General features: G+C 38.5%; 1 protein-coding gene across 1 annotated transcript in view; it reads left to right on the forward strand.

The window, feature by feature from the left end:
* The window catches only part of SPTLC3 (serine palmitoyltransferase long chain base subunit 3), a 183,206-nt gene that overhangs the window by 106,378 nt on the left and 53,037 nt on the right, over positions 1-23,791 (forward strand). Inside the window, exons 4-6 of the mRNA XM_009906893.2 lie at positions 13,866-14,057; positions 14,778-14,932; positions 16,078-16,226. Coding sequence (XP_009905195.1) covers positions 13,866-14,057; positions 14,778-14,932; positions 16,078-16,226 — 496 coding nt within the window. The remainder of the gene's footprint in view (positions 1-13,865; positions 14,058-14,777; positions 14,933-16,077; positions 16,227-23,791) is intronic.

Genomic DNA, 23,791 nt, shown 5'->3' on the forward strand with positions numbered 1-23,791 from the left:
AGGTTCCACCTTCTTCCTCCTGACCAGGATGCAGAAAAAAAGTTAAGATGTAGGAACTGCAAATAGTGTTTTAGAAATAGTTTCTATCTTCCATCAGCTGCTATGCTGTATGACGTTAGCTTTGATCCTCTAAAAGGGTAGCAAAAAAGGGGGTAGCCATACTCCCTGACATGAATTTGGTCCCCAAAGGGGGATCTCCTTGAATTGTGACAGTTATTCTGTTATGTCCTCTTTGACATTCTGATTTTGTTTTAACTGTTTTTTTACACAGGCTAAAGTTATTTCATTAATTCATAAGGAAGCTGTTAGGATGGGTACATAAAAGTTCTTAATTCAGTTTAGGATAATTAATTTCCCGTATGAGAATTAGGGGAACACAGAGGTTCCTTCCCTGTAGAATGCGAAGCAATGTGAAACAAGATGTTACTACACTAATATTTCTTCAGATTCGAATGTGAAGCATTATGTCTAAAACACCTGAATCTTTACCTACAGGTGTGTCTTAGATTTTGTGAAGAGTGTCTGTGCATGAAACCTGAAATAGTTTTGATTAATTTTCTCTACTGTAACTGAGCTTTATTAATTCTTTATCAACTGTTTTGTACCATGAGACATGCTAGTGAGATTATATTCTTTTTTTACTGGTGGGTATTCCTAAGAAGTAAATGAAATTTTTGCTGCTTAGATGGTAGGATGTATGTAGTAGAATAGCTGCTGGATAAACTAAAGTTGTCAATATAAATTTGAGACATCTCTCCACTGCAGCTGAGAGAGAAACCTGCACCTTTTGTAGTTGCTTGTTATTTGCTTCGTTGCACAAACACATTTGTAGCAGCCATTACAGAAAAGCACAATGTTAATTTCATGTTTAGGTTTGTAATTTTTTTTTCTCTTATATTTGTGTATGTGGAAGGGTTGAGGTGAAATGTGAGGTCTTCTGAAAAAGGTTTATTTATCCTCCATGTGAAGTTTTATTGCAACTTGCTTATCATGACCTTAAACCACAACTACCTCTTTGCAGAAATATGAGACTATTTGTTTTACTAGTACTTTGAAATCATTGCATTGTAGAGGACTTCAAAATTACCTTCCTTTCTGAGAGAAGGTGAGCCTTCCTCTCTGAGTTTTGCTGGCAGTAGTTGTATTTGAGAAATAAGATTTCTGTACAGGCATCTTCTGTCATCCTGGAATGTGTCAGGTAGCTAAGAAGAGTGTATGGCTGACCAGAGCTTCAGCACATCCCTTCTAGATGGCCCTGCCTAGCCTCTGTTTGACCAGCTACTGCTGATCTACCTCATACTTGTGAAATTCAGGAGCACAGGCACAGATGTGTGAACAGAAGTGTTATATTAATGGAAAAGTCAAAGAAACATTATCATATCTCTGAGGTCTGGTTTAACAGAATGGTGCTACATAAAGATGTTAATGATGTGTGTGGCCACAAAAGAAAAACCAGAAAAGTCCCATACAGTGTGCAGTCTGAACTTTGTCCATGGGTTTATAGTGTACTAACCAAATTCCAGTTCTTAAAATAGGACAGTTGCCAAAATCCAGAGTCATATTAATTTAATTTTAAACAGAAACTCTAGATATATACTTCCTTCTTCCAGCATCCATGGTTTAGAGGTTCACATTGTCTGCTTGCATTTCACTCCATGTAAAATGTCAATTGGCTGTCGTTGGAGTGCTTGGTCTTTTCTGTTCCATGATTCATGTCATAGTGAGGTTTCTGGACCTAAGGTAAATGGGGGAAATAGCTAAAAAGGTTTAAAACTGTTTTGAGATGCCATCTAGTCCAATAATGCCAAACTTAGTTTTACACAGGGCTAATTTTATGCTACAATATCTGGAAGGTTATTTCTGGAGCTTCTTGTCCCATAAACTGTGTCACTCTGTGGGGGGGTTTTGTTAAAAGACTGGCAGCACTGCTTTCTGATATCTTTTACTAACTTATTCCTGGCAGAGGTTTTTTTATGCTCACCACATTAAACACCTCCATTGTTCTAGCTTCATGTTTAACTGCTTTTGTCAGTAGAAAGTTCTTTATGATATTTGATTTACATCACCTTGGCTGTGATTTAATTGTATTGATGATTTTCAGGACACAGATTATTCTCTTCCTCTTGCAGTTTCCTTTTATATGTTTGAATACTCCAAGGCTGCCAGGCATGCTGGTTTTCTTTTCTGTTTAGACTAGATAGTACAAGATTCTTTTGTTCTTTCCTTATAGCTCATTTGACCAAACTTTGTGCTTCTATCTACACCTCTCTCCATTTGGTTCAACTCTTCTTTCTTAAAAAGCATTGCCTGAAGATGGCTGGAATATTTCAGGCAAGACCTGTGTGTTGCTTAGTAGCACTAGAGTAGTTTGTCCTTTTGCCCTTAATATTATTTTCTTAAGAGATGGCTCAGTGTTTTTAGTTCCTTCTAGCTTTAATATTGCTTCCTGTAGAGTTGCCTGCTATTTGAGTCATCGTGCTCTCCTGAAATCTCTTATTCTGCTGTTCCATTTCCTTCTTTTCCTATGTCCCTTGTTTTCTACCATTTTATAATTAGTATAAATGAAACCTTCAAATTAAGATACCCTTCAAGGTGCAGAAGTGTTTTGAGTATTGTTTTGCAATTTGCTCCACAGCAATATGGGAGGAAGTAATACCGGAGGTAAAACAGGGGCTTGCGGAATGTCCATAGCTGGTTTTAACATCAGCAAAGGGTCTAGTGCAGCTTGATTTTTATTTTGGTTTGTGTCCAACATCTTCTACCATTCCAGAACATACTAGCTTCCCTACATCCTGGCTTCCCAGATGGGCATGACACAGAACGTGCTGAATCTGGTTCAGAACTCTGTAGATGCTGGCTTATGGGTCATTACACTTGGGCCTCTGCAATTCACCCCAAGGATGGAGAAAGAGCTAGGTTATCACTGTCTTTCCTTCAGCACATGGATTTGAATCTCTTTGCACTATCAAAGTCAGATTTTCATTTTCATACATAGAATACATAGAATACATAGAATAAACCAGGTTGGAAGAGACCTTCAAGATCATCGCGTCCAACCCATCAACCAATCCAACACTGCCAAAGCAACTAACCCACGGCACCAAGCACCCTGTCAAGTCTTCTCCTAAAAACCTCCAGTGATGGCGACTCCACCACCTCCCCAGGCAGCCCATTCCAATGTGCAATCACTCTTTCTGTATAGAACTTTTTTCTAACATCCAGCCTGAACCTCCCCTGGCGCAGCCTGAGACTGTGTCCTCTTGTTCTGGTACTGCTTGCCTGGGAGAAGAGACCAACATCCGTCTGTCTACAACCTCCCTTCAGGTAGTTGTAGAGAGTAATAAGGTCACCCCTGAGTCTCCTCTTCTCCAGCTGAAGCTTCCAGTAAAGTTAATGTCTTCCATCAGATTTGGTTGAAGTTGGTCTGTGAGCCTTCTTTCCTTCAGTCTTCTTGCACCTGGTTTCTGTGTCTTGAATTTCTCCTGTGCTTCTTTTTCCTGATTCTTTTATTTTTAGACAAAAAACACAGCCTCCCCATGTGTTTGCCTCTAGGTAGATGTGGATCTACTGATGAAAATTAGTAAGTGGTGGGATGAGGACTTTCTTTTTTGTATATATCTAGACTCCTATAAAACCTGAGGAGACCATTTATTTAAGGGTGGCTTCTGCAAACATGATAATTACAGAAGATTCTGTGACTGGAACTACTTATAAACAGCATTTTTAATGTATGGTGTACTAAAAAAATTAATCAGTGCAACAATTTATTTCTAGGTTATTTGTATTAGTCTTCAAGCAATTAAAGCAAAATACAATTATTTTGGTTTGAGCTCTATGATCAAATTAGCCAATTTAATAATGATTAATAAATATCATTACCATTGAACAAACATTAAGAAGTCATCAAGGCCAAGATCATCTTCTCCAATAGTGTGAGGCAGAAATTTAAATCAGTGGAAAGAGGCAGCAGACCTTTTGCAGAACTGTTTTGTCTCTAGGATTCCAGAGGACTCCTATTCCATCAGCATAGACGTGGTCATTACTTAATCGTAACTGATTGAAACCATATGCCAGTTCTGATCCTAGTATAATTATGCCATGTGCACTGCTGCCAAGTGAGGTTTTATTCTAAATTTTGCAATTTTTTCCCATTTTTGTTAAGGTTTTTTGATGCTCAAGTCCTATCCTACCTCAGAGAAGTGCCTTGTCTATCCAGATGGTTGTTTTCCTACTGAGTTTTTAATTCCCCCACTTGTAAAACCAGCAGCACAAATCCTGATTTCTTCTTTCCCCATTGCTCTTGGGAAATTCTGCTTTCCCCATCATTAAATTGTTCATTTTTTACTATGGTGTTTCACATTTTGCTCTCCTCTCTGTCTGTGGCATGCCATAAGATTTGTATTTAAATGCCATTTGAAAGAAATAGCATAAATCCAGCTAAAACTTGGACTGCATTAACAGAATTGGCAACGATTTTCTCTGTCATTCCCCTTCTGAAATACGCTTTAGTCCCATGCCATAATAGGACTGTCTTGGAGGCCTACACTTACAACTGAACCTGTGCATAAATCTCAGCATAATTAGAATAATATGTAAATTATTCTAATTATATGCAGCTTCTAGGTAAGAAAGTGTGAATGTTGTCCATTACATTTGTGATCCTTTAAAAAGGGTCCTGGTATATTGTGCCTTCCAGAAGCCTTTATCAAAACTCTTGCTATCATCTTGAGAACCAATGATGGCCTGAGACTGTTTCTGAAGTTTTAACATGTTAAGATTGAAGATTGTGCTGTATTTTGTATGATCCAGAAATGTTCAGGGACACATCCATTCTGACACGGGATAAGTGTCTCATTATTAAACTGTATCCATTTATAACCTGTGCAAAATCCTGGCTTTGTCTGAAGCTGTTGTACTATATATTGGGAGAAGTTCTGAGATCCGGTGATGATTCAGTTACGAAGGTTAGTGAATAAGATCTCTGTGTTCACCTACAGGTTTTTTCCCCACAAGCAAATTTTGCAGGGAGAGCAATTTAATTCTAGTTGTAACACTTTCAGGTGTTCTTTGCAAAGTCCCTGTGTCAGAAATTGAGTTTGTTGGTTTCTATATGTAGATTTTAGCTCAGAATCCTCAGTGAGAAAAAAAAAAAAGAATCACTAACAGTCTGGTTGGATCAACTCAAGTATCTTCTCATTCACTTACAGTCTTGATCTCAACCAATACTAGTTTCTTGTAAAAACGTGTATGAAATCCATACAATGAATTTCTAAATGCTATATCACTTCTAGAATTAGTAGAAATTAACAGCCTTTGAAGTGATACCACTTTATCCTCATCTGTTTTGTTTGTTTGTTTGTTTATTATTAAAACCCAAGCCATAGATTTGAATGATATTTTGATGTGGCCAGACAGTGTGAATCTTGTCACTTACCATAAGCTTCAGCTCTGTTTTTGCCTTCTTACCTTCTTAGTTGAGTCCGCTTCAAATTTGCTTGCAGTAATGGCAGAGTAATGACTGTATCAGGGATACATACTGCTTTCTCTTGCTTGCAATGTACATGTGTAAAGCCATTGTGAGGAAAGTTTACTATGTGATTATTTTTTGGTTTTTATCTCCTGTGTACCGTTCATTGTAAGTGCCCTAGATAGTTGGTATTGGACTGTAACTGTTATGGTTTATATCAGAATTTCTGAAACACAGAGCTCAAAGCAGTGTGTTCACAGATTTTTGTCCCCATTATCACATTGCATTTCATGGTTTGCTACTGGCATTTTTCCTGAGTCTGGGTGCATGACTACGAGCTTCTGTACTGTAAAGAGATGTATGTGGCTTTCCTTTTCACAAACGCTGTGGTATGACTATTCTGCAACATGCTGGACTAAATTCATACCAGATGAAGACCTGTACTCATCTGTAGCTTTTGTGAAATTTGCATGTGACAGTTTGCTTAATAGTTACAAACAAACATTCGCAGATTCTGGAATAACCATTGCTTCTAGTGTGTTCAGAGCTATAAATTCACATCCTAATGTGTCAAATGAATGTAAATAACTGCACACAAATTTACCAAACTAAGACAAAGAAACACATACTTTCCAAGCTCATCTCTGTTCTAGTTTGGACCTCTTGCCACTGAAGTCTCTAGACTTCTACCAGCTCCTTTTCTTCCTGAAAAGGGTCCTGAGTAAGTCTTATGCATCGTTCCAACCACCTATGTTGCACTCAAAAGTATCATTTTAACATCGAAGTCTGAAAATTATATATTAAGGGTTTTGTAATGCTTTCTATTTAACTATTTCTGATGTTTGTCATTCACATCTGCACTTTCATTCTATTAGTGCCATAGTGGGTATTGCAGGACTTGATTTTGCTGCTGAAAGCATTTGTTATAAGGTGAATGCATGGAGTGCTTACTGGAAAAATGATGCAAGTCTGGAAGGTGAAGATCTTGTATTTTCATACATTCATTGGTATTTACCTGGAGTAAGCTGTGAATAATTTGTACAGAGAGAATAAAAGGTTTTGTTCAGTAATTGGATGACAATTTATTAGCAAGTCAGAAAACCATTTCCTGGTGCTTATGAAAATACAGGTGCAAGGAGCCAGTCTTCACACAAACACCAAGTAGCAGAACAGAAAATGCAGCAGTTTATACTGTTTACAGGGAGCAAACTTTTCCGCATTCCTGAGCAGTTGAATTCTCAACCTCTGGGAAGCACATGGCTTCCTAAGTTGTTGTAGAGGTGTCTTATGTTTCCTAAAACTTCTAGACAGTCTTGGAAATTTTATTTTTAGTCTTTATCAATTGCCTTACTGGCAGGTACATTTTGAAACTTGGGCAGAAATCAATAGTCAGTCTGAAGAGCGATTCCGCAGACACACAGTAATAAGAGCTAACATTTTCTTGGCTTGGTTGCTATTTGTAGTTTGTGTTGTCTGAAGATTATACTTTCTTTTGGCTTTGTCATATTGCAAGAGTCTGTGACCTTCATTTTAACACTTTCTAGACAGAAATTTCACAACTAATTTTAGGTGTTGCCTATGCAGTTCAGTAAACAATGAATTCCCCATGTAACCAGTTCTGGTTTACATTTTAGAAACTTGAGCCTGTAGGAGCTGAAATGTGTTGTAGCAGAAAAGAAACCACATACATAAAAGATATCATTGCCAGTAACTGAAGAGATTTGTAGTTTTACTGAAGAGAAGTAATTGCAATTCAGGTCGGCATTGTATTCATTATAGGATATTTCTGATTTTTCTTTCCCTGCAGACTGCATGCCACCATTCCCCAGTGTCTATTGTATGCCTAGGTATGGCAATTTGGGGAAAACCTAATGATTATGACAGTCAACCTGGTGGGTTTGCATAGAGCTTGATGGTTTTATTCTTTGAGACCCAGCCTTCTGATGGCAATCATTCACAGGGTACAGAATTGCACACTAGCCACTTTGAACTACAACTATCCAGTGACAAGCTCTGAGTAGGATTCAGCTAGACCATACCCTTCTGACAGCTAAAATGGAACCCTGTGGTACTCCATCTTTGGCTTCTGCTCCAGTAGGGTATATGCCTCTACAGGTCCTGCTTTCCCCACCTGTCTGTCTCACATCCTTGGACATCTAATATCACCTATGTTTAGAGTCTTGTCCCTGGTGCTTTTCTTCTAATGTTAGGGCAGAAGAATCTGTAAAGAATCAAATCTTCTGCAAACAGTCAGATGTTGCATCAATGATTATCAGTTTGTTCTGCCAATTCTTAGCTGTAGCAATGCATTAATCTGATCAAGATTTCAAAAGGATCTTGAAATCTATCAGATATTGAGCAAATGCAGCTATTTCATGGTTCACAATTTTCAACACATATCTCTTCATATATCTATGAAGAGTCCTCATAAACTGAGGGGGAGTAAAATCAACTTTCATCAGCCTCTGCATCAGATTTTATTCCTGCTTGGGATCATATATGTAAGGATAAAGACTATTATTCTCCCACTAGTTTTATTTCAAGAATACAGCTGCTGCACCTAATGCTGCTGTGTTGGAAGAGGCATAATAGCTCAGAAGCTATTTAATTTTAAAAAAGGCTTCACAAAGCAGTTTAGGACTTCTGGTCTTCTATAGAGTTTATGTTGCCTTTACAGAACAGGTTTGCATGAAAACAAGTCTAAAAATGGGTCTCAGTTTCCTTGACCCAACTCTGTTCACATAGATTCACTCCTTAATTATGGCACCATGTGAAGTTACCTATTGGCTAGTAAATTTATCTGGGCCAACACACATTTAATACTGTGGCACTGTCTATGCTATTCAGTTCTTACCCTTTCTCTCAATACAAATATGGCTCATGCCAACTAGCACTATTCCAGAGGCTGCAGGACCAAAATGCAATGAAAAAGATTCTCTTCTCACTTCTAGAGTAGTATGAGCAAACATTTGAGTATCATTTGAGCTATTGAATATCAACCTTCTGTTTTTCTGTGCTAATGCAAATATCATGCTTTGTAACTATTACTTTTCAATGGATTACTAGGAGTCTGCTTAATAAACTTCAAGAATAGCTTACATTATTACTAGAATAAACTATTTCGATTAACATTTTCTATCTCTTTATATCCAGTATTTTGATGCCCACTCTGATAGCACTGTTAGATTGTGTGTTAATTTCTCCTTTTTAAAAGCTGAGGGCATTCAGAAGGGGATTCTTCATTAGGGGAGAGTTCCAAAATACTTTGGGTAACTATGGAATCACAGTATCACAGTATCACTAAGGTTGGAAGAGACCTCAAAAATCATCAAGTCCAACCTGTCACCACAGACCTCATGACTAGACCATGGCACCAAGTGCCATGTCCAGTCCCCTCTTGAACACCTCCAGGGACGGTGACTCCACCACCTCCCTGGGCAGCACATTCCAATGACGAACGACTCACTCAGTGAAGAACTTTCTCCTCACCTCAAGCCTAAACTTCCCCTGGCGCAGCTTGAGACTGTGTCCCCTTGTTCTGGTGCTGGTTGCTAGAGAGAAGAGACCAACCCCTTCCTGTCTACAACCACCTTTCAAGTAGTTGTAGAGAGCAATGAGGTCACCCCTGAGCCTTCTCTTCTCCAGGCTAAACAATCCCAGCTCCCTCAGCCTCTCCTCGTAGGGCTTGTGCTCAAAGCCTCTCCCCAGCCTTGCTGCCCTTCTCTGGACACGTTCAAGTGTCTCAATGTCCTTGCTAAACTGAGGGGCCCAGAACTGGACACAGCACTCAAGGTGTGGCCTAACCAATGCAGAGTACAGGGCACAATGACTTCCCTGCTCCTGCTGGCCACACTATTTCTAATGCAGGCCAGGATGCCATTGGCCTTCTTGGCCACCTGGGCACACTGCTGGCTCATGTTTAGGTGGCTGTCAATCAGCACCCCCAGGTCCCTCTCTGTTTGGGAGCTCTCCAGCCACTCCGACCCCAGCCTGTAGCTCTGCATGGGGTTGCCGTGGCCAAAGTGCAGCACCCGGCACTTGGACTTGTTGAATGCCATCCCAAATAAATAATAATAATAAAGGATCTAAGAGGTATGGCACTTAAAACTGACTTTACTGTATTGGCATCCTTCCTGTTGAGTTCTTGGAATCAAAATCTTGCCCAGGAATTCTCTTGCTGTGATTGTCTTACTGGAAACCAATTTGCAGCTGTGGTTTAAGGCCTCTGCCAAATCCGCTGACACGGATTCTCTGTAACTATGTACTACAGAGTTAAAAGGCCAGGCTGCCAGTATCAAGAGAGTACAAGAAACACGATTTAGTAAGCTAAGCAGAGAATCAACAGACAGAACTGGCATATTCAGATGTTGCTTTTGGTTTCTGAGAAGCCAATAAAATCCTAGATTTGTCACACTTGTGGCAAAACAGCCATTTGTTTTGAATGTCAATATAGCCTTTCTGCATTGGATGTCTTTGCATTGTGTTAGTAGATTCTTTATATTTGTTCCCATAAACTATGCTCATGTAGCAGACTACTGAGAAACTATTTTGATTTGGAATGCCAAGAGAACTTTTAAAACAAGCCAGTAAAATATGGATTAATGTATCACAAAACATATTTATCCAAGATTTTTAAAGGAAACTGAACAAAAAATTGCTGAGTAACTCTGGGCTACTGCCTAAGCTACCCTTTTTGCCAGAGAAATGAGGGGTTAGTAATGAGAAATGTTTCTTGAAAAGGTGAACAGGAAAGTGCAGGGAGTGGTGTCCCCCAGGGGTCTCTTACTGTACCTGTGCTGTCTCACATGATGACAATACTCTGGAAAAATAGGCAACAATATGTGTTGACAATCCTAAATTCTTATACCACAAGCATTGCAGAAAGTTCTTGTTGGTAGTGTGTCATGATGATAAAACAGTAGACAAAATTGCAGGCCATTAAAAAACTCAAAGTGAATGAATTGAAGTGGAAATGTCCTTAAGAATGCACAAATAGTGTGCTCTAAATTAGATGTGTATTGCAACCAAGGAAAGATATATTGTAATCATTAGAGATACTTCTGAAACTGTGAACTTCTGCAAGATAGGAAAATAGAAAGCTGAGAATCCCTTGAAAGGGGATTTGCAGATGTAGAAACTCAAAATGTTGCCCCAAGTGTTAGAATGTAATTTTAATTCCCTCCCTCTGCATCTCAAAAAGGTATTCTGGATCTTTACAGAGTGAAAAGGACGTTGAGCCTCAAATCTATCTATATATAAGGACAAGGATGCTAGAGTAGATTGCAATCCATAGATTCAGGTTCTTCAGTTTAGGAAAAGAGACAAGTGGAGAGGCAGAGGTCATTTAAGTACAAAGAAAATGTAAGTTGAATAATTGGTTGAGTGGAAAAGCTAACCAGACATCAGTGGTTAAAGTAAATTGTCCAATTAAATTATCAGGCAAATGTATGCCATTAAAAAAAAAAAAAAATTAAAAAAGGAAATAACTTTTTATCAGTTTTAATCAATTGTTGAAATTGACAATTGACTTCTGCAGTATCTGGATTCACAACTGATGAATAAATGTATTTCTTCCCCAGTGACGATTAAATATGATAACACAATCTCAGGCTGATGAAATCTCAAATCCACTGATTGTTGGAAGTTGAAAGAGTATGCCAGGGAATTCATCGTTCAGGTTTGGGGTTTGGTTTGGTTCTTTTTGAATCTTTGGCAAATCATCTGCTACATAGGATTGCAACAGTTGAGGTATGGAGCTAGAAAATATACTGCCTACTACAGGTGTTATTACAGATAATAATATACTTGTGAGCGTACAACTCAGCAAAGCACCCAGTGCGTAACTAGTGATCTCTGAATCATTTCAGACATTTGTAGAAGATTTTGGTGCCAGCAACAGCTTAATTACGTTTATCTTCACTGTCTAGATGCTTTTCATGCACAGTTCCAAATTCTTCTTAGATAAAATTTCTTGATAAATGTAAAAAATCAGCAGTGAGGTAATGCAAAATAGAAATCATTCATCCACTGACCATTTAGGTTAGTGGAAATTATTGGATTTCCTCATGATGTTCAGTCACCCACACCCCAATGCTTGGATTTAAAGTACAGCACGAAAGCACCCAACTGGCACTCTCCAGAGGCAGTAAATTCTCTTGTTTTGGGTATTCCAGTCCTGAGACCTTCTATATATTTTGGGAAGGTCCCTAGGATGAATGAATGCTCTTTGTTTTGCTCACTTTTGTTTCCAGACAAGATTTCCTGTATTTTTTAATTATTTTTTTAAAGTTGTTCTCCCAGCCTTGGACTAACTTTTGAAGACTCATCATTCATGGACCAGACAGTATGGGTCACAGTCTGGCTCCATGTTCTTAGTACTCTGCTGCTATTGATGCCTTTTACTACTAGCTGTTTGTATTAAGGATAGTAGGTTACACAGGTTTCATGTTTAAATGCATATGTCATACTGACAGCATAAAACAGCAGCAGCTGGAAAGAGAGTTCCACAAAAGAGTTACACTGTGCAGGAAGAGTTTTGCAACGCAGAGTTTTGATAGGAGCTTCCCAGGAAGACAGATAAAAAAGCATTTCCTAATAAAATCAATAAACAGAATAATCATCCTAATTCTCTCAGGTGCATTATCACATCATCACAGTTTGACAAGGTACAATGTTGATTGAATTGACATAGACGACCATAAGTAGGCTCCTAGCCCATGGCAAATGTAAGGTAATATGACTGAGCTTAATCCTGATGAAATACTTTATCTTGTCACTGTGCACACAGCTGTTGTGGCTCATGTGAAATATGAATTGACCATGTATTTAACTCATCCTCATATAATGTTTTTCATGGTAAATAAGTTGCTCTAAAAGAGCAATTAGCTTGATGCAGGATCTTTGCTTCAAAAGCCTACCCATACCTGATGAGAGCCAGCCCTGCATCCCTTCTTCCTTTCAGGGCAGTAAGTCTTTTCAAAGACTAAGTGTGGTTCTGTTTAGCCCCATCAGCAATTTTTTCCTTTTATGGGTTTCCCTCAAAATTATTATAGTCTATGTTGTGGTGAACTCTTTCATTCCCTCCCCCTCTTTCTTTTTCTCCCCTCCCCTTTTCTCTCTGATTTTTTTTCTTTTTGCCTTCTTTCCTCTTTCTTCATTCACTCTTGTATCTTCTTTCCTTCTAATTCTTTGAGAATAAAGCCATTTTAATGCTGTGTGCAGATCAATAATACTCTAGGTCTGACAAATTAAATGAATTTGCAGTTGTTCTTAATGTGGTTATTCTATTTCAGCTTGCTGTATTGAACAAATAGATCACCTACTCATTTTTAGTTCCTCCATCCTACAGGCTGAAATGTAGTAATAGTATTTCTTCATATGGCAGTAGTCTTGTATTATAATAGGCTAAAATTCTATGTCTTGTGTTTGTCTTTTTTCTGTTTGGGAAGTTTTGTGGAGTTGTCATTTTGGTGGGGTTTTTTTGCTTTGGCTTTTGGTTTTTGTTGGTTTGGGTTTTTTATAGAGAGCCCTAATTTCTGTGGATTGCATTTAGTTATTTTTGAACAGACACTAGCTTTAAATGCTAGAAATAAGGGAGTTAGCTTTCTTCCAATGAAGAGTCCAATAAGCCTACTGAATATAAGTTGGTTTAAGAAGACTACCACTGAGAAACTCAGATTTGTTTAATTTGAAAATGGAAATTTTAGAATATTTTCAAGACAAGATATTTTATCCACCTGTGGTTGTAATTTTCTAGAAGTTGCTTGTCAACAGATTCACTAATTCCAATTTTACTCTTAGAAATATGGTCAAGGTCAGTGAAAATATGATTTAAAGCATTTGTGGAATCAGACCAGAAATAGGAGGATGGGGTCATAGCTGTTTTGGATACTTCTTCAGATCTGAAGAATGTATAAAGGTGCCCTATATTAGACAGGATTTGTTGCATATAGGTTAGTTGCTGCAACAGGTTACACAAGACCCAGAAGCAGAGTCAGGCACAGTGTTGGTGCGTTTTTAATGCTGCCCTTCCCTTTTTATAGTTCTGGCTTGCAAGACCAGGCCATTGTTGTTTCCATTTAACTAACTTTGAAATAATTGTCCAATTGCACAACGATATGTTGCCATTCTTTCAAAAGTTTCATATGTTTCAAAATAGACAAGGGAGTGGTGTTAAAGACACCTGCAGTTGAGGATATTGGCGCAGAGGAGAGAAAATGGAAGGTATTTGTGGTGGCCAATAACAACTGCAGTGTTAAAGGTCCTCCTCTTCAGCTGATAGAGTGGGGTCTGAATGTGTCTCCTATTTCGTGGCATATTAGAGGGAAAGATTTGCTTAAGGTGAAAGTTTTGATGAGATGCAATTCATTAATCACAAGTTTCTGTTCTGTATTTTCAGAAGAATGGCGTATCAAATGGAACTCTCTACAAAAAAACATTTATTGAGCACTTTGAACAGGCACCAATGTATGTTGCTGTTCTTACTTTCCTGGGTTTTGGAGTGGGAACAATATTTGGCTACCTGCGAGATTTTATGAGAGCCTGGGGACTAGAAAAACGTAACATTGCTGCAGAAAGAGAAGAACAAAAAGTATGTATGAAAAGGCGTTATGTATCCACAGCTGAGTTTTCCTGCTTGCATGTTTTGTGTGATAACCTACCCAAGTCATAAGGCACACAGCTTTCAAATTAGGGAAGACTGCATAGGGATGAGAGGAATGACCTGCACTGCAATGCAGTTAAACGTGTATGAATATGTGCCTGTATATATATGTAAATTCACAATTTTCACCCACATAGATTTTTATCTTGTTCTAAGGATGTTTGAATAGTCACTCTTCATAAAGTAGAATCGCAGTGTTTTAAGTCAATCCTCTGAAAAACAAAACTCAGAAATGCCTTCATGTTAAATCTTTCTAAATTTCTTAAACCCCAGTTTTCCTCTGTGCTATCTGACTGTCTAAGTTCATCCTTTCCAGTGATAGGCAGTGCTGAAATCTTTGTATTTGCTGACTCAGATTGCTGAACTGCCAGTCACAGAGCACCCAAGAATTACCCAAGAACTTCTAGCATCCTAGAAGTTTTACAATCTGGTCCAACAAAACAATAACATTCACCCCTTAAAAAAAAAGCCACCATTATATTTCAAAGGAATTCAAATAAGATATTTGATGATTGGAGTTCTTTGTGACATGGCTGTTACAACTCTCTGTTTGCTAATTAATCAGTTTATCCTTTTTGATGAGAATGACTTGGGTACAGAAGTGGACATCTTCCTAGCAACATAACCCTGTACCTGTTTTCATACCAGGATTTTGTGCCACTTTATCAAGATTTTGAGAACTTTTATACCAGAAACCTCTACATGAGAATACGGGATAACTGGAATCGTCCAATTTGTAGTGTCCCGGGGCCACAATTTGACCTCATGGAACGCGTAACAGATGATTACAACTGGACATTTAGGTGAGTCAGCTTATATTCTGCAGCTGTCAGCTTTCTAAGAATACTCCTGATATGGGAATTTCTGTCTGAAAAGATTTCTTTACTGTGAGGGTGACAAAACACTGGAACAGGCTGCGTGGAGAGGTTGTGAAGTTTCCATCTCTGGAGATATTAAAAACCTGCCTGGATGTGCTCCCACGCAACCTCTTCTAGGTGAACCTCCTTTAGCAGGGATATTGGACTGGAGCTCCAGGGGTCCCTTTCCATCCCTACCATTCCGTGATTATGTGTTCCTGTGATCTGCAACAGAAAGTTGCACCTAGCCCCTTGTGCCTAGACCCCTGACTAATCTACACCAGCATTTTTTACTTTTTTTTCTGAAATCAGTTGAGTGCTGACAATCTTTCTTCTGAATATTGTTTGGAAATGCAGTGTGGAGGGGACTGAATTCTGTAACAGATGGATTTTGCTTGGCTGCATCAGCACAAGTAGGCTTATGCTTCATTTATAACAACAGACCTTTAAACAGAATATTGCAGCAGAATTTGTTGTTATCCCTTGGTTAGGATTTAAATCATAATTTCTTGCATTGCATAAATGCGACTTCTTACATAAGTCTTTGTCAGTGAGTTTCAGGCACTTTATAGTTTGAAGATTTCAGTGTATTGCAAATGTTGCTGAGTTAGATATGCAAATTCACCACATAAGCAATGTGTAGGTTGGTTATGTTTCAGATTATTGAGGAGGTATCATAGTGTTTCTACACCACTTTCTTTCTCTTTAGTTTCTCTGTGTATGAACACTTTTGACTTTAAGGAAGCTGTTGACAATTTGTCTGGGAAATGGTGTTTCTGAGTTGTTACCTATATAAACTTTTAGATCTGTTTATTTATATTCATAAAAGCACCATTTCACCCAATACCAGTATATTGCCATCTACAGCTTGAAATCTGTAAAACAGTCTAAACAGGAGGTAGTATTTAGTTAGGAAAAGGAAAGGCTGGATGAGCTTTTAGGACATTGAACTATCAAGATTATAAATTCCCAAATAGGAATCTGACAATGCAACCAAATTTGGGGGGAGAAATTTTGGCAATTTTTCTTTCCTTTTTGTTTGGGTTTGGAGGTAAAATTGCACTATTCTTCAAAATTTGTCTTAATTTTAGGTTTACAGGAAGGACTATCAAGAATGTAATCAATATGGGTTCTTATAACTACCTCGGCTTTGCAGAAACAGATGTTAATGCATTGAAAACAGTGACCATAGAGTTACAAAAATATGGGACAGGAATCTGCAGTACCAGACAGGAAATGGGTGAGTAAACAGCTGAAAGAGCATCAAAGTTTCTGTAAATATATGCCTTTTCTTACAGCTATCTTGAACGGATTGAATGCTTAGAGGATTTTAATCACAACAATTACTTGTTTCACTATTAAAAGGGATGTTGTGGTTTTTATTCATTATCATGTAAGGATCTTTTTAAAAGGAAAAAAGTTATTGCATTTTGGAAAAGTAAAAACAAGTGTGTCCCAGAATGGCCTGGCATTTTTAATGATGAAAGTAACAGGACTATTTTTTTTAAAGAAGTAAAATGAACATTGAGACTAATTCTGACCAATGGTTAGCCCTCGCTCCACCAAGAACTGTATGGAATCATAGAATGGTTTGTGTTGGAAGGCACCTTTAAAAGTCATCTAGTCTGACTCCCCTGCAGTGAGCAGGGACATCTTCAAGGTGGAGCAGCCTTATCTGGTTGACCTTGAAAGTTTCCAGGGATGGGTCACCTGCCGCCTCTGGAATGGGCTGCCCGAGGAGGTGGTGGGGTCGCCGTCGCTGGGGGTGTTCAGGACGAGGCTTGACAGGATGCTTGGTTGCATGGTTTAGTTGATTAGGTGGTGTTGGATGATAGGTTGGACACAATGATCTTGAAGGTCTCTTCCAACTTGCTTTATTCTATTCTATTCTATTCTCTCTGGACAACCATGTGCCAGTGATTCACCATGTTCATTGAAAAAAAATTTCTTCCTTGTATCTAGTCTAAATCTCCCCTCTTTTAGTTTAAAGCCACCATTCCATGTCCTAGCACAACATGCCCTGCTTAAAAAGATTATCTTTGTTATAGGCCCTCTCTAAATATTGAAACAAATTCAGGAAAATACCTTCTTGACAGAAGTGTGGGTACCTTGTTTTTGTTTATGCTCTTTCCTTACCTTTCTGCTTCAGACCTGTTATGGTACACAGTTGAGCAGATCTGAAAAATTCTTCCAAGTTAAATATCTATACAAACAGACTTTAAAAAGAGAGGTAGGGAACAGTCTATACGAAAGATTTTACAGTTTTATTATCACAATTTGCAATTTTCATCTTAGAAAAACAGAAAAGAATGGATTTGTTCCTGAACAGGGACAAAACATTTCAAAAATTTTGTTGTTCTTGTGTGACTGAGCTAAAGCCTTTTCGAGTTAAAATGCAGTGAGCTGTAGGAGCCAAGGCTACATATTGTCTGTAGTGTCTAATCTAAAATAGCACCTGAACATATTTATAATTTCAAGCTAATTGACTTTGAATGTACTGTTCTGCCCATGTGCATTTAAGTGTCTGATACATTCAGGGATTTACCAAGATCTCTCTCAAAGCAATAACAAGTCTCTCTTTTTGTGAAGGATCCTTCCACTGCTTTGAGAAGATTTCAGAGATAGGAATACAGAGAAGAAACAAATAAAATTAGAATAGAATAGAATAGAATAGAATTAACCAGGTTGGAAGAGACCTTCGAGATCATCATGTCCAACCTATCATCCAACACTACCCAATCAACTAAACCATGCAACCAAGCATCCTGTCAAGCCTCGCCCTGAACACCCCCAGCGACGGCGACCCCACCACCTCCTCAGGCAGCCCATTCCAATGGGCAATCACTCTCTCTGTGTAAAACTTCCTCCTAACCTCCAGCCTAAACCTCCCCTGATGCAGCCTGAGACTGTGCCCTCTTGTTCTGGTACTGGTTGCCTGGGAGAAGAGACCAACCTCCGCCTCACTACAACCTCCTTTCAGGTAGTTGTAGAGAGCAACAAGGTCACCCCTGAGTCTCCTCCTCTCCAGGCTAAGCAACCCCAGCTCCCTCAATCTCTCCTCATAGGGCTTGTGCTCCAAGCCCCTCACCAACCTTGTTGCCCTTTTCTGGACACGCTCCAGCAAGTCAACCTCCTTCCTAAACTGAGGGGCCCAGAACTGGACACAGGACTCAAGGTGCAGCCTAACCAGTGCAGTGTACAGGGGCAGAATGACCTCCCTGCTCCTGCTGGCCACACTGTTCCTGATGCAGGCCAGGATGCCATTGGCCCTCCTGGCTGCCTGGGCACACTGCAGGCTCATGTTCAGTCTACCATCAACCAGCACCCCCAGGTCCCTCTCAGCCTGACTGCTCTCCAGCCACTCTGACCCCAGCCTGTAGCACTGCATGGGGTTGCTGTGGCCAATGTGCAGAACCCAGCACTTGGATGTGTTAAATCTCCTGCCGTTGGACTCTGCCCATCTGCCCAGCCTGTGGAGGTCCCTCTGCAGAGCCTCTCTACCCTCTAGCAGATCAACTCCTGCCCCCAGCTTGGTGCAAGAGATCCCTGAGAGTATACATAATGGTTAAACTGTCCCCTGTTGCTTTCTGCCTTAAATCCTTCTCTTGTAACTGCGGGGAGGAGGATAAAAAATGTTGTCTTATCAGAACATTTTGTACATAGTTTACTCTCAGAATAAATCTGTATGGGTGTTTTAATGTGATGGTTTATATCTTTACCAAACTGTGTTTTATTAAGGAAACTTGGTGAAGCTAAACCTTGCTAAATGTAAAACAGTTTTTCTACATTCCCAGGAAAGTAACTCAAGATTGTATGCACATATGTGCATGCCACTTGACATTCCTATTTAAGCACAAAAGCTTAGGAAACTGATAAAAACAGTAGCTGATCATCATAGATTTCTCCTCCATAAAAAGATTTCAGGCTTTTCACTCAATATTTTATTCTGTGTTCCTTTTAAATTACAATAATAAACCACCTTTTAAAGTATAACAGGGTTATTTGAGAGACATTCCTGAGGCTTTTGTGGGACTTCCAATCTGAAAGAAAAATATTCTTGTTTTTTTAAGACCAAGCTAACTCTTATCCCTTAGGAGCAAGATTGGGGTTATAAGTGACAGTTCTGTGAAAGAACTAGCTTATTGTTCAGTGGTCAGAGAGCAAATCAAATACTAGCAATTATAAGGAAGCAAACAGAAAAACAAACACAGAAGCTCAATGTGCTACTTCATAAAGCTTATGTGTTACTTCATAAAGTGGTTTGCTGTCTTCTTCAGTACTCTGTGCTGTTATATTCAGAAACATTTGGCAGAACAGAAGAATGTCAAGAGAAGGGCAATAAGGATCATCAAAGGCCTCAACAGGTTCTGGATAACAATATTGAGTTATCTTTCTTCAGCTGTCAGAAATGTCTGCCATCACTTTACACTCTCTTAGATTCTAGGGAACAGTGGTCACATATAGAGGAGAGATCACTGATAGTTACATGAAATGCCAGAGCTATTGTCTGATTTTGGATGTCCTTATGCTGACATGAGTTTGCTATGTGTGTTTGTCCTGCCTTCATTCATCTCCAAACATCAATATAAGACCACTGTCAGATGAAGGACCATGGGCAAAATTTGTTTAGCATTATTTTATGTAATTAGTTCTTTAGTATTAATTTATATTATCACTTATATGCCTATAGCCATTGATGTGCAATCATTAGCACTGGGCCTGTGAATTAGCAAATCACTGTAAAAATTTGGTTTGAATCTGGAACATGGACATACTCATTCTTATACAGCTCAGCAGTATTTACAGTAGAGGTAGCATATAAGGAACTAATGAAGCAATAACCTAGCTGTTTACAGTTTTTCTGAGGACACTAAGATTAAAAATATGTTAAGACATATTAAAGAGATCAACAAGAAAGAGTTGCACATATGCTTGGCACATGTCTTCTAAGAGCAGTAGTTTGGGTGAATGTGTGCAAGTAGTGGTTTGTTGATGGCGGGCAGAAGGCAGGAAATGTTGGTATCATGGTCTGCTTAGAGATGAAAGATTTTTCAGTGGTCTGGTACATGGGACAGAAGCATTCCCCAAAGGCTCTTGGTGATAAAAGCATAAGCATAAGTAAGATTCTTCTGAATATTTTGAAGCACCTGGAGATGTAGAATGAGGACCTTTTTGGTCAGAAGGACAGGCTAGGGGGTATGATGAGACTATTCACCTAGAATGGTAAGAGCGTTTTGAGCACATCTGAGAACAGCAAGGTTAAATTTACAGAAACCAGAGGAAAAGATGCTGCACTAACTCTGTGTCGTGTCAAGGACACAGAGAGACTTGCACCTGCCACAAAACTGACCATGGGTGTAATTTAAATCAATGAAACTTTTGTCAGCACAGTCTCTCCTGCAGGTGCAGGAAGTCTTTTCTTTTGGGTTGGGTTGTGGGTTTTTTGGGGGGGTGGGGGGTGTTGGTGGTGGTTGGTTGGTTGATTTGTTGGTTTGGGTTTTGTTTGTTGTTTTGGGTGGTTTGGGTTTTGTTTATTATTATTATATCTTTGTCTAGTTCATTATAAGTCAAGAAACCAATGAAGACATTAAAAAGCTTACATTCCAGGAATAAATGCTGAGTCTGACATAATTCTTAAATATTGAAGTATTTAAGTAACTGGAATTCAGGTCACCAGAGTATTTAGAACACTGGGGTATTTCATATAAATTAACCTCATCCCTCACCCTCCCCCACCAAAAAAAAGGCAACATCTCTGTACTATGTTTTATTCTTGTCTTATTCATTGTAATCTTCCTCTCAAAATATTTTGCCTTAATAAAAATATTAGCAAACAGGAATTTAAATGAATTTGAAACAGCATGTATTGCTTCTATATACTTGAAAGAATGACAGCTGGAATATCCCCACACAAATCAATGCATTTTAATGGTTCGAGTTGGAGTTGACTGCTGTGGGAAGCAGGCTTTCAAGGTTTTTGCCAAAGCCCAGCCTGTCGTGTTTGGAGTCAGCCTTGTCTAAGCAACCTAGCCTCACATTATCAAATGAGAAATACATAAATGTTAGTGCTTTCTCCTGCTTGCTGAATGCAGGTGATACTAAAACTAGTAAAGTTATACTATTTCTTGTTTTGTTTTGTTCTGTCTTACTTTGGGTTTTGTATCAGATTGTCATGCTCTGAATGCTCCTAAGCTTAAGCACAAGGGCGGTGACAGGACTGTCACCTGAGCAGCTGGTAGTTCCAATGTTCTATTTATCTCACTCACCATTATTCCTTAGGGAGATGATATAGGTGAGTAACAAGAGCAACTGTATCATTAGTGCCATTCAAGCAGCCAAGCAGGTTTCCTGCCTTTTGAAATCCTTCTAATGTGATTATGAAATGGACCAAAAGACAAGATGGAGCCTGCACAGAACACTTACAGAGTGATTCATTCTGGAGGGCATGGTTAGGAAATTACCTTTTAACACCTAGCTTGCAGCTTGTATGCTGTTGCAAAGCTTGCTGGTTTTTTTTCTTTTTTTTTTTTTTTTTCTTTTTTTTTCTTTTTTTTCTTTTTTTCTTTTTCCTTTTTTCTTTTTCCTTTTTTCTTTTTCTTTTTTTCTTTTCCTTTTTTCTTTTTCTTTTTTTCTTTTTTTTTCTTTTTTTTTATTTTTCTTTTTTTATTTTTCTTTTTTTTATTTTTCTTTTTTTTCTCTCTTTGTCTTTCTCTTTCTCTTATGGTGGGGGGAAGAAATTTTTATTTGATTGTGGTCTGATTTCTAGAAAGCAGATCAGAAAACCTGCTAGCAGCATTTAAACTACAAAAGTAGCTCTATCTTCTTCCTTCCATTAAGTTCGAAGGCCTGGTATGACTTTCTAGCAGCATTTCAAGAAGGTGTTATTAGGCTGTTCTTTATTTTATACCACTTCAAGGCTTTAATTAGGGCCATGGCTTGTTTCAAATTCAGTCTCGTACAAGCATAAAAATAAATAATCCATTTATCAGTTAGAAGAAAGAGATAAAGAACTAAAGTTCCTATAATTTACATTTTCCAGGTAGGAAAATGCAGACATATAAATGAGTATTAGTGTGTATATGTATATATGTATTTCATACTCTCGACTACTTTCTGATAGAAAATGGTATAAATTAGGAAAAAGTTCAAAGGACGAAATTTCCTTCTTTGTCATCTCCTACTAAGATCCTTTTCCTTTTTGTGTCTACTCCCTCATCAATAACTGATCCAGCTTATGATCAAAGTGTCAGGTTTGTTCCTGGTATTTCACCATTGCAAAAAATTTACTTTACAAAGCATGATTAAGCTCAGGAGAGTCCTTCTGGCAGGTGGAACTAAAGACCTCAGGAGTAACTAAGGGTTATGTGACCCATTTAAAATCTAAACTATATCAAATATGTAATGTTAACTATGTATATGCAATTATTTAAACACTTAAGACAATGCCACCCAGGTTTTGGCATGAAGAGGCTGAACTTCAACTGTAAATTTTAGTCTTGTGTTTTCATAAAGGAAAAAGGCAAAGCAAACTGGAAAATATGAGTTAAACTGGAAGTTTTGATAAAATTAATCTACTCTCTTCTGAAAATCAGTAAATTATGGAGGTATATTATGGTATTTTTCATCAGCTACTGGCAACATTAAGAAAGCTTGAGCATTTCCTTTTTTCTCAAATGCATCTTCAAATCCCACTTTTGAGGGAACTCTTTTATGCACATGCAGTAATAGACAAGATGGCTACATAATGTTACTGCGTGATTCTTTCCCTCTTACTAATATTCTACAAGTTCAGGCTGCTCCTGTGATGATACCATCTGCATCATCCACACTTGTAGGATGGTGAAAATAAATAACACACTTTCTATATCTTCTGCTTCTTCACCCTTATTATAATTCTTTTGTAAAAGTCTGTATGTGTTCCAGTAACTTTTTTTTTCCAGTATGAGAGAGAGTTTGTGACCTTAAGTTTCAAATATGGCAGAGAAGTTCAGGTGTTTTGTTCTGTTCCTCACCCTCCTAAGGACACCTCTGACAAACTGTGATCTTCACAGAGTAATGGTTCTTATTCACCTTGGTGAGTCACATCAGTGATCTACAGGATTTCCAGTTGCTGTTCATATATGGAAGTGGCTTGTCTGGGAATATGTTCTTTTTCTTTCAATAACTTGTTGCATATATCAGTTTAATCCTCCATATTGTATTTAACTTGAAGTGAACAGGTATTTTCCTGCCATCCTTGGGTCTCAGAATTCCAAATGAAGAAACCTTTGTGTCTTTTAACAGACACTGTTGCCAGTGTTGTCAGTTTAACCAGCATGTGCTATTAGCACATAGGAACCTGAATGTATTGGGCAAACTATCCAGTGACATAAAACACCTTGTTCAAGCTGAAAGTGCCAAAGCTAAATAATGAACTATGTGGACCAATGGAAGTGCATTTTCAAGCTTTATCTCTCTAGTAGGCTGGCAGTGACTTTCAACCCAGAGCATGGGGAAGCCTAAAGCCTGCCAAAGCACAGCGTGTACTTCATGTTTCCTGTCCCCAGAGTGCAGGGTAATGGAGGAAACGGGGCCAACAGACTTTGAAAAGGAGGGGATTTGCTTTGAAAAGTAGGGGGATTTGTGGAGGTGGCTAACATTGTGAAAGTCCTTTTTTTCATATGATCTTGGAGTTTACTTTCCATAACACAGCCACAGTTTAACCCCAGACAGCAATTAAGCACCATACAGCCTCTTGCTTACTTCCCCACCTCAGGGGTACAAATGAGAGAACCAAAAGGAAAGTAAAACTCATTGGGTTTGAGA

This window comes from Dryobates pubescens, chromosome 3 (genome assembly GCF_014839835.1).
Source record: "Dryobates pubescens isolate bDryPub1 chromosome 3, bDryPub1.pri, whole genome shotgun sequence".
Classification (NCBI taxonomy): domain Eukaryota; kingdom Metazoa; phylum Chordata; class Aves; order Piciformes; family Picidae; genus Dryobates; species Dryobates pubescens.